This window comes from Xenopus tropicalis, chromosome 6 (assembly GCF_000004195.4).
Source record: "Xenopus tropicalis strain Nigerian chromosome 6, UCB_Xtro_10.0, whole genome shotgun sequence".
In the NCBI taxonomy this organism is placed as follows: domain Eukaryota; kingdom Metazoa; phylum Chordata; class Amphibia; order Anura; family Pipidae; genus Xenopus; species Xenopus tropicalis.
In genome coordinates this window covers 48,148,281-48,160,609 of record NC_030682.2, presented here as the reverse complement: position 1 = coordinate 48,160,609, position 12,329 = coordinate 48,148,281, and the positions used below count along the sequence as shown (strand labels likewise).

General features: G+C 38.2%; 1 protein-coding gene across 11 annotated transcripts in view; it reads left to right on the top strand.

Annotated features, from left to right (window-relative positions):
- Window positions 1-12,329, top strand: part of slc4a7 (solute carrier family 4, sodium bicarbonate cotransporter, member 7) — an 85,658-nt gene that overhangs the window by 40,484 nt on the left and 32,845 nt on the right. For 5 of the 11 annotated variants that reach the window (XM_031903915.1, XM_031903916.1, XM_031903914.1 and 2 more), the window contains exons 6-7: window positions 2,579-2,767; window positions 6,450-6,782. In XM_031903915.1, coding sequence (XP_031759775.1) covers window positions 2,579-2,767; window positions 6,450-6,782 — 522 coding nt within the window. The remainder of the gene's footprint in view (window positions 1-2,578; window positions 2,768-6,449; window positions 6,783-12,329) is intronic. The other 6 variants (XM_031903919.1, XM_031903918.1, XM_012965547.3 and 3 more) reach the window with 3 other exon arrangements.

The window sequence follows — 12,329 nt, the reverse complement described above, 5'->3', positions numbered from 1 at the left end:
TTCAGAGGGGGCTAGCAATGTTTTTCATTTCCCAGGGTGCAACCGCCTGTTACCTGTGCTCTGATCAAAGTACAGCTCAGCAGTAAAGTGTGACTGAAGTTTGTCATATCACCCCCCTCCCAGCAGCCGACCAGCAGAATAATCGGAAAGTAGCAAGATAGCAGCTCCCAGTAGATACTAGGATAGCACTCAATAGTAAGAAATCCAAGTCTGGCTTGGGACTCCTCCAGTTACATGGGAGTAGGAGAAACAATAAGTTACCTGAAAGCAGTTCTAATATGTAACGCTGGCTCCTTCTGAAAGCTCCGACTCAGGCACAATGCACTGAGATGGCTGCCTACACACCAATATTACAACTAAAAAAATACATTTGTTGGTTCAAGAATACATTTTGTAATTGTAGAGTGAATTATTTGCTATGTACACAGTGTAATTTAGAAATACAAAGTATACCATAAAAATCATGACCATATCCCTCTAAATTGGCTTCATGGTGTCTTGTAGGGGTGATATCAGTGAGTTTGAGATGTTACCAATTAAAACATGTTTGGCAAGAGTGTTTGTTACAAAAGGAATAGCACCTAAACTGAGGGTGGCAAAAGGGGAAACCAATATATGGGGCAAAATCACATATTACTTCACTATAATGTATGTATCTTTGGCAAACAGATGTGCAACTCTAATTTTACAGCAAAAAAAAAAAAGTCTTTGTTGTATCGTACCTCTAGTTCTGGACAATTGTTGAATTTCAGAAAGAAGTGCATCCCTGGTAATGAGTGAAACATTTTACTGTTTTTTGCAAATGCCTTATTGATTTATATTGCATTAGAATTGCTGCAAGTCCTGTAATAAAGGTTCAAGCTGATTTCAACCAATAGGAAGCAACATAACTTAACTTAATCAGTAAAATTACTCTAAACAGCCTCCAGAATTACCTACCTTTGTCCCAGCATTCTCTCTGGCGAAATATGCACAGTGGAAACACTTATCCCTTTGCGCTTAGCATTGCCAAATTTTCTACTTTATTATCATGCCTCCCAACTGGCAGATGCGCATTGATGGCTGCCACTAGAGATTGATAATCAGGCACTCCTTGTGAAAGTGGACTATGCCAACCACTTGTACAGAGGGGAGAGTTCAGTCTTTCCTAAGACTACTACAATGAATGCAGTCATTTGCATCTTTGGGATATATCTCAAAAAATATTAGCCCAGGGCAGATACATGTTCCCCAGGTACACACCTTTGGGGAAATTCAAAGCTCCCACATTTACAGTCAGTCCCAGAAGCAAGACTTTTGGCTTTTGTGGGAATTTAATACTTGGTGGATAGGCAACAACTGAAGCCATTTCAGGGGCTCAAGGTTACATATCAACTACCAACCCATGTGCAATTCAAATATATTCAGCTACAGCACGCTTTTCAGACTCCGTTCCAGGCCAGAGTATTTTGTGCAGAGTACACTGGAACATAATGATTTATGCCATTCTAGTTAAGTCCCCTGATGCACGCACTAGTAAAGTACACTTGAAATGGGGTGCAAAAATCCTAGGCGTGGATGAGGAGGCCTGGTAAGGAATACTGGAGCAAGTCCACAAACTAACAATTTCAAATAGAGACAGACTGATCCGAATAAAATTTCTCCATACTGATACGAATAAAATTTCTCCATAGAGTACACTTAACACCTTATAGACTAGCTAAAATATACCCAGGTACTTCAGATACTTGCAACAAATGTGAAGCAGATGTGGGTATGCTGTATCATGTTTTCATACACACTAGGTTTGCCATCCCCAACATATACTCCCTGGAATTATGCTTAATGGGTCTTACTGAGCTACTCATTCTCAAGACCTACCAGAGATTGTTCTATTTGCAAATGCTGTATTGTGCTAAAAAAGCAATCCTCTTAACATTGAAAGCAAGTAGACCCCTAAACTTGACCCAATGGAAAAAATGATCAATGCCATCCTTTCCCTGTACAAGGCAGTCTACTTGGCAAGAGGATGCCCATACAAATTCATAAATGTATGGGGTCAATGGCTGGAACTACCCGAGATGGTGGAGGGAGTTGATTAGGCGTGGGCATAGGCTCTGCAAGAGACCCAGACTAACCTCCCACTTAGGTATACCTGAGTGATAAGCTAATCTACAACAGCCACTGTGGCCCTGCAAAATACTGACACAAATAATGTGTAAATTATACAGCAGAAACTATATACCTAGCAGAATTCATTTACTTCATTTTGTTTTAATTTGTTTAATAAAATTACAAAATAAAAACTGTGGAAAAAAAAGTTATTTTTGCTCCAAAGTTTATGCCCACTTCTAGCATTCCTTATAAGTGCATTATGCACAATTAAAATTTGCAATGTAATTGCTGTGTAAAGGAGAATAATTAAGATATATTTTTATTCTTATTTATGCGCATATTTTTCTATTTGGAACTTTTATTACATCCCCTTCCACAATGACTTTTAGAACTGAGGCAGGAACCTGATAATGCTGTGTCATTTAATCCATAACATTCCATTTTTTTCCCCTTGTTCTGTTTCTGTGTTAATGGTGTCTGGCAGATATGCTGTTGGATAACATGACTGCGTCTGGTCAGATGGATGAATCCATGAGAGAGCCAGTTCGAGAAGCTCTCCTAAAAAGGCATCACCACCAAAATGAGAAGAAGCTAAGTAACCGCATTCCATTGGTGCGATCCTTCGCTGACATAGGCAAGAAACATTCTGAAACTCACTTGCATGAACGAAACGGTGAGATTAGTTGTGAAAAGCATTTTATTCTAACCTGCCTTGCTTTCACAATCTTTCTTGCCAATTTTGTTTCAATTTAAAGCAACAGCCCATATTTTGCAGACATCTATAAACTTGCTTACATTCATATTTTGATTTAATTGCTTACACATGCTAATCATTTCAGCCTTGTAGCTTATGGCCTGAACTTCTCGGATTCAAACGGTCTTGATAATCAAATAATTTTAATGGCTTACCAAAGACTGTGCTTATATTTACTAATTCTGGGCTGCGGCTTTTAATTCCATTTCTTTGCTCTTAATGTTGAGATACTGTCATCACATTTTTTAATGTAATTTTACTACAGGCTTTCATGGTGCAGTGCAAATGTCTGCTAATGTAAGAGCTGACTGTTATACAATTATAAGTATTAAAAATAGTCACAAGTTGAAATTGCTGCTGCTTGCAAAATGTTATTTTTTTCTAGAGAAATCTTGTTATAATTATCTTCAAATATGTTTTTTGACGCACCAGTAAAAAATGTTTTGATGGCAGTATTCTAACATGGATTTATCTGTTTATAACCTTCTACTGCAGGAAGCTTGCCTAGCATGACTCTAATGCTGTTATATAAGAAAATAATATTTTTGTTTTATGGTAATTGTCTGAATGATGTATTAATGTGATTCTGACAACTACATTGCATTAATTGTTAACTGATTAAAGTAATAAACCTATTAAAGTAATGGCTTCTCCCTAAACTGAATTTCACTTTAGGGGTTTTTAAACCATAGTGCTGAATCCATCTCTTACCCTTTGGTATTAGAACTTTAGAGGAATTAGAGGACTTTTGCTTGCACACTCATATATATACTGTTTTGTTTTGTTTGCATTTAAAAGAAGAAGAAAAAAAACAACAAAACACCTGTTCTAGAAAAAAAAAAAGACTGATTAACTTTTGCCCAGTGTTTGCAAGACAGCTCCTTTTTGCTTAGTTTCTTACATTGTAGAGGATAAAGGCATACCCAAACCAAGAAAGTACACATGGCTTATGTGCCTTATACATGTTATGATATGGTAGCACAGAGGTGGGTGTTATTGTCACCTAGAACACAAATTATACTTGCAGTTTGCATGGTCTCCTTGGGTTTGCTTTGTTTTCCTCTGGGTGCTATGGTTTCTTGGCTCCTGTTAAAATTCACTTGTGTGTGTGACTTTATAGGTAAATTAGAATATAGGTTCTTCTGGGACCAGAACTGATGGTAGTGGGTACATTCACTACAAAGAGCTGCATAATAATTTGGCACTATATACGTTTTCTTTATTTATAATCTTTGTACTGTAACTTAATACCTTCCTAATCATGGCTGCCTTAACTCTGTATTTGTGAGGGAACTAGTGTTTTCTCAAATATTTTGTATGCTTCCATATTTCCTAACTTCCACTTGGTCTGTAAAGGTGGCCATACACGTGGCGATCCGACGATGTTTCGTGCGACCATCGGTCGCACGAAACATCGTAAGATCCGCCACACACCATTCAGGACTGAATCGGCAGGTAAGGAGGTAGAAACAATAGGATTTCTACCTCCTTCTGCCGATTCAGCTCTGAAGGGAGAATTTTGGTCAGGCGCCTTCTATGGCGCCCGATCAAAATTTTCAAACTTGTCCGATCGGCGAGTCGTCCGATATCGGCAGCTTCCTGCGATATCGGTCAACTCGCCGACATGCCATACACGCACCGATTATCGTACGAAACGAGGTTTCGTACGATAATATCGGTGCGTGTATGGCCACCTTAAAGCTCTTAAATGACTGATCTGCAGCATGCTTTGCTTATCTTGAGGTTAGCCACGACAAAGGAAAGAATATGGGGTGGGGGGAGGGGGTGCAGTCAATGTACCTTGCTAAGTCCCTGGCTTTTTTTACGGTTTCCTTGTCTGTACCCTGTGTAATATGTACAGAAATGGTCTGGGGCCAGAAGCAACTGCAACACAGCACCTCTGTTCTAACACTAAATAATAAATAATGAGGAAAACTAAAGTTTTTCTTATTCTGACATACAAGGGGAGAAGATGTTATGGCCAAAAGGGGTTCTATGATAAGAAGATATAACATTTGATGTTGTATAATTGGTGATCCAATAAAACAGTCTCGCTGGGCCAGTGATTTTTGTTTATAGTATAACTTTGCAATGATGGCTTTCAGATATCTGCCCCCAGTCTTAAGCATCTAAACTCTAAAAGACAATTTAGTTTAATTTTTTTTTTTTTTACTTTGTGCATTTAAATATTTTTGTTTTTAATAAATTAAAAACGTAATATGTTGTATGTCACTGATAGTCCATTTACTGCTAGATTACCTAAGGACAACCCTACTCAAATGTTGGAATGCCAGCCAGGGGCTGTATTCTCAGCTGAAGCCAGAATATATCAGGCATACTTTTATCCTATTTGTTATCATACTATGGTTGGATTTAATATTACAGGTTTCATCTATGGGGTATACTGATACTTAGGTAAAGGTTTTTCTAACTTTTAAGACAGTAGTGTGGCTTTTATGTGTTGGTACTAAATATATCAGTATGTTTCTGGTTCTGCCATACGCCAATGTGCTTGGCACTATATACTAGCTAAAAGGAACAATATCCAAGAAATGAAAATGTGTCAAAGTAATTAAAATGTACTGTTACGCTGCACTGGTAAAAGTTGTGCGCTAGCTTAAGAAACCCTGCTGTAGTTTATATAAATACCCTGATGTGTAGCCATGGGGGCAGCGATTCAAGGTGGAAGAAATGAGAAAAGACACCGGTTACATAGCAGATAACAGGTGATACACCATTGTATTCTACAGAACTTATCTGTTATCTTCTATGTAACCTGTGCCTTTTCTCCTTTTTTCCAGCTTGAATGGCTGCCCCCATGGCTACACAGCAGAGTATTTATATAAACTGCATTAGTTTTGAAAGCAAACTGCCCAGAGTTACCAGTACAGGGCAATAGTACATTATATTTTAAGTAATTTAAAACACTTTAATATTTTGGTGTTACTGTCCCTTTAAGTGCAGCTCATTCCATTCACCATGGTAACAATTACAGAGGCACTAATCCTAACTGGATCAATATGAACTGACCATACTGTACAATATGGTTAGTCTCCAACAACCTGTATACTATTTCCCAATCACAGTTCTGTCTCCTTAGTACCTAGAAGTTATTCATGAACCTTAGAACCACAGCCAAGGCACCAAAAAAATAGCTTCTGACCAAGTGCTTCTCCTCAGCAGCCATGCAGATAGTACTTTCTTCCAAGTGTGATACCCACAATAGCTAGCAAGTACTTTACTGGAGAAATATGTTCTATCTTGTGCTAGCCAGTCAGTCAGTGGCTGATGACATGGCAGTACAGCTAAACTAGCATTTGTATGTTAGTGTTGGAGAGGGACACTACAAATGTTAACATTTCTTTTTTATTTTAAATCCTGACTCTGAATAATTTAACCAAACCAAATAGCTTTTTCAAATGCTGTATCAAAGGTTCCTGAGATCTGTTGTGCTTTATACATTTTCCTCTGCATGTGTGTGCCTAACTCTAGGGTTTTGCATGGGATTTCAATGTCTGTGAATATAAGTAAAGAAGTATAAAAATACTTTAAAGTCTCTCTTTTTTTTATAGATTATTTTTTTTTGTTTGTTTTACTTCAGGGGAAGGCCTTTCTGCCTCCCGTAACTCGTTGCGAGCAGAATCTCGCCTTTCTCTCCTCCTCAATTACCTTCTTCCTCCTTCGAGAGCTGGGACCCCGGCAGGCTCCAGGCGTTCAACTCCTGTGCCTACCCCACAAAACACACCACCCTCCAGCCCTACCCTCAATCGCCTGCCTTCTACAGGCTCTCAGGAGATTGAGCACTGTGTCCCAAAACCTCAGCCACCCACTATTGATGTTATCCCTACTGTCATAATTCACCCACCAGAGGAGGATGTAGAGATGCAGGAGAGCTTGGACATGAAGAAGCAAGATGATGGTGACATTGATTCAGGCAACTATTGCTCCTCTGCCTGTGTGGTGCACATTGCAAGTGAATCACTCACACTGGAATGCTTTTGAGCACATTGCTTAAGCATAAGTAATTGGCATCATTTATTACCAACTTACACAGTTGCCTCAATATGCATGCATTTTTTGTGCAGACATCAAACTGCCTCCTACAAAAGCATTTCTTTGCTAATGCCATGTATACTCATTGTTTCATCTCATTCTGAAATTCCCATCTGCGCACAGGGAACTTTTATGGAAGTGACAGACCCCTTCCCCTTCCATAGATGCACAGCCTTCCTCATAGTTCCTTGGGGTGGTGGGAACAGAGATGAATCAGGACTTACATGTTGGCTTTTATCTGCAGATCAGCCTCTGTATTTTTCAGGGATTTGTGATCTGTTCAGATAGGAAGAAGCGGACTGTACAGTGGCTTCTAATGATAGTCACACCAAACAAGCAAGGTAGAACATCCATCGGGTCCTTTAAAAAGAGCTGTCATGGCAACCGCAGCACAGGTGCATTGGTGCGTGTCTTCCTCACGTCACCAAGAAGCCTGCTTGGCTGAAATGTTTTCTCCTTCCATTCAGCTAGTTTCTAAGCTACATGACCAGAAGCATTTTTTATTTTCTTCCTTTGCTTTTCCTTTCCTGGTACTACTGTGCACAAACCTTCTCTTAGCCTGTTATATGGCAAACCAGGACATGATGCTGCAAGGTCCCGCTGCAAATGGACTTTTCCCACACAGTCGGTTAATAGCTGATCATGCAGTACAAGTATCTGTTCCCACGCTGCCATGTGACTCAGACTTCAGACCGTGTGGTGAAGAAAAACAAAAATTCATAAATGCAGTTTCCATTAAAAGTAGTGCACAACATCTATTGCTTCACTTTAGTATTACAAAGCATTCATTAAAGTGTAGGGGCTGGTTACCACACAGCTTTGGTTAAGCCTAACGCAAAATGCATGGGGTGGATGTGTTGCTGTGCTAACTTTGTCCTGTGTGCGTTTGCATTAACCTAAATTTTACTGCCTCCATATACAGCTGAGGATCAGCATTGCTCAGGTAATATCAACCATGTATCTTTAAGAGCTACATGTACAAGTAAAATGTGTTGAATTGGACTGGTAAACTGCAGAGAGGCATTTATTTCTCTGAACAATAGAATCAGGCTTTATACTGAAACGATTTAACCTCGCACAATAGTATATTCTCAGGGTGCGCTAGTGTGTAAAATTTATATACCTTGAAAGTAGTAAAGACACACCTAAAGTCTAGGCACACCTGCCTGGAATCTTTATAAAAACAACTTTTATTTATCCAAATTAAAATCTTGATTCAATAGAATCAGGCTTTAGTTTAGCTTTTGGAATGGATAACTGGCAAGCAAGTTTTTCTGCTATGGAAGGACACTTCAGAAACCTTGGCAAATGAACACTAGTCCTTTTAAAGGATGCATTTTAGCATTCATATATTTCAATATTATACCTAACTGCTGGGGGTCATGAAGAATGTGCAGTTTAAAGGAGAATTAAAGCTTAACTATACCAGCTTAAGGCAATTACAGCCCTTTAGCAGTGAATATTTGTGCCCCCAGTAGCTCCCCATGTTCTTTTCTGCTGATTTATTGCACATGCTCTGTTCTGCTGTGAGTTACTGAGCTTACGGACCGATGCACTGTGTATATAAAATATAAGCGCATAAGACTGATTAGTAAGTAATACAGATTTATTAGTACATGGCAGCTCTGCAACCAGTGCAGTTAGCATCAAATTTAATAATTAGCCCTGTAAAATCAGCTTCTATAATGGACAAACCTTATTTTCTGCTTGATGCATGTCATTTTTGCTGTTTTGTGAATTTTTCGCAACTTTGCAAATCATTTCAAAGATTCGTCGGGACAGATTCACTTATCGCTAGCAACAACCCCTAAACTTAGCTTCTCAACAGTTGCCCAGGGCACACTGAGCATGTGAGGCATTGACACTTCTAACAGGTTTCAAGATAAATTAGTGGACCGTTACATTTATAGACATGCTGAACCTTTAGGCTGGTGCAATAAATTAATTATATAAAATATGGCATTTATAGCCTTTTTTTTTAAGCTTTAGTTCTCTCTTAAAGAGCTCTTTTCAATTTTGTTTTTAAGCCCCCCATTTGTGGTCCAGGTGTTGCACCCCCCAGGGTAAATAACAACAAAGGACTTGTCAAAACACAGTGGTATTATGAAAAAAGTCTCTTTATAGAATGAAACACAGGAAAATACAGATTCGTCTCAGTTTAGTTAAATAAAGCAAATAAATGAAAAAAATAAATACATACCACCAAAATGTGCACAGGAAAAAGAAGCATAAGCTGTATCTTCTCATGATTCATCCTAAAAAGAGACTTTTTTTTGATAACACCACTGTGAATTGATGAGTGTTTTTTTTTGTGCAAGCCCATTCTACAAAAAGTGTATATGGTTTTTTTTACCATATATGGGAGTAATTTGGGTCTTTTACACCATACTTTAACAGTTATATTTTTGCTTTTACCCTTTATTTTATTGCGATAGAACAGGGGTTGTGTAGGTGGCCAGGTTTGTGTATCAGAGGTAGATTTTGCTGTTGTCCATAGTATATTCTAGAATTTTAAGTGTTTTCAACCACTTATTGCCTAGGTATAAAGAGGAATAAAAAATCCAGAACTGGCATTTGCTATTAGCTTAATTTGTTGTACAGTGCTGCAGAAAATGTTGTACTGTATAAATACCTGCTAAAAATAGTCATATAATATATAGTGTTTCTGTATGTTATTAGCCATACCAGCTATTATCCCACCCAAAATCCATTTTTTATGAGCTTGTTTGCCCTGCTTTTTCCCCTTGCTTCCTGGGTATTATGCTTGTCCTGTGTGGTGTACCGGTTCCTGGGGGAATGCCAGTATAGACAATAAACTTCTTTAGCGTGAAGATTAGGACCAAGTAATGGCTAACTAAATATGAGTGTATGTAAGATAGTAATGCCTTTATTGATTTTTTTTAGGTTTTTTTATTAGCATTATTACACAGCGATGCTGAGCCTCTATTTCCTTAACCAGCAGCCCAGTGTATCATAATTTACAACCAACTATTACCCACCAAACCTTTCATTCATTCCCTCTTAGGAAATTTATGGGTTCTTCATAACTGGCAAATATTCTAGATATATGCAAACAAACAAAAAAAAGCAGGGTGCATACATTTATCTTTTTGGATGTCATTTAAATTCTCTCAATCTCTAAAACAGCCCTAAAATGACTTCATGTATACACATGTATATCACTACTGTGTTTTCTGGTCATTTTCCATCCTTCCTTTTTTCTAATAGGCAGGGTCAGAAACATCTAAACCAGAAAACAAATAAATATCTATACAGGTATGGGATGTATTCTATTTTGCTTATGCTTCTCTTCAGGTCCCTTCTTGTCCATCTTCCAGTACTTCATTCTATCAAATAGATAATTAAAAGAACAAGGAAACATTTACTCTATAATTTTAGATGTAGACGTACACTTGTGCCTGATCAGTGGATTAAAATTTGATAAATCTGCCCCTAAATGTTTCCAAGTCCGAATTTCGGATGTTTAAAAGTACGATTGGCCAAAATTTTGAGTAAATATGATAATTTCTGATGTGCGTTAATTGCGTGAAAATTTGTTTTGTGGTCATATGAAAATATCGTGGAGTGATCCGAAAGTTACTAAATTTTCGTATCCAAACAATCGTAAATGGTGCGAAACCCTTTCTGACTTTGCAACTTCAATACATTTTGTAAAGCTTTTGAAAGCTTCACACAGGACTCAAAAGCACTGTGCAGCTCCAACCTGGCCAAAAGATAGTCACGATACCAAAGCTTGAATGAATTCTGAAACTTTCGTTATCGTTACGCAAAGATCCCGTACCTGTATTGGCAATAACAAATGGATCACAAAAAAGTCGAACTTTTGTTAACGTTAACAGTATGAACAGTTCTAAACTTCAGAAAACGTACAAATTTTATGTAATCGTACTCGTTTGGACTTTGATAAATCTGCCCCTTAGTGTATTGCTAAAGTCTACATGCTGGCACCCCCAGTAAATTAAGGTTTCCTTAGGCTTGAAAGGCAGTTCACCTTAAAGTTAAATTTTGTTGGGTGATGTAGACTACTGTGACGTTCTAAAACACTTCACAGTTGATGTTAATTAATTGTTGTTAATATTCTTAAAAATTAAAAGAAAATTAACTTGAATAGATGCTTTCATGCAATAGAAAGCATTTTGGGCGTTAAAAGGTTTATAGTAAAGCTTCAGAATTCCCTTAATCATTAAAGGAGAAGGAAAGGCAAAGTCACTTATGGGGGCCAAAATGTTAGGCACCCCCAAGTGACTTTAATCGCTTACCTCGTACCCCGGGGTGGTGCCCCTGTACGGAGAAAACAGCACCAGCCCGGAGTACCTGGAGCGCAGCGCTTCCTGCTTCCTTTCTGAAAATGCCAGCGGTCGGCGCATGCGCAGTAGAGTGAATAGCCATTTCTGTTAAAGTTCGGCTTTTCACTCTACTGTGCATGCGCGCGCAGGGAACCCAGAAGGAGGAAGCGCTGCAGGTACCCCGGGCTGGTGCTGTTTTCTCCGTACAGGGGCACCAGCCCTGGGTACGGGGTAAGCGATTAAAGTCACCCCCAAGTGACTTTGCCTTTCTTTCTCCTTTAAGAATTTTCTTCTCCTTCTCTAACCAACTCAGCCCCTCCCTTATTAAATCCCAATTTACATTGCATGCTTAGTTCTTCTCGCCAATAGGCTCGCCATCTGCAGACTATTAATTTGTTAATAAGGTGAAAATTCTCTTTATGGAATTGGGTTATTAGTGATGCAGTTCAGAATTCTCTCTCAAAAAATACAGATTTTGTACAGATACAATGAGCGTTTTTGTAACAAAAGTAATTGGCATATCTACACAGACTAGCTGTGGGCTGTCCAACTGGAGGCCGACAGGCTGGATTAGGCCCAAAAGATTTATTTTATTATATTTTTTGGCCCTACATGTCAAAAGCTCATCTGAACTCTTTTGATGACATATAATTTTTTGTATTTTGTAATATGTTGTGTAATGAATAACTGGCCCTCTATATGCAAACAGTAGAACATTAGCCACACATTGCTTCAAAAGTAGGTAGAGAATATATACTAAAAGCTTTTTACAATAAGAAGCCTTTGTGGGCAGAAAAAAAATGTACTTAGTTGGAAGCACCCTTTCCTATCCCAAGTATTATGATCACTGCTACTGAGTCAACATTGCTAGCGTGCCCTAGTATGATAATTTTGGATTTAACAAGAGCGTAATTTTTAGTAGAGTTTACATTAACCATATCCATATTATTTTCACATTTCCCCATAAATTTTATAATGTGTATCTGCAGTGTTTTTCCTTTCCATTTACAATGTGTGTCTGTGTATATTATAAGATAATATAATATACAAGTATGGTATCTTTTATCTGGAAATATAAGCACATTTAAGCAAAAAATCCTGCGTTTTCACTGATTTGCTTT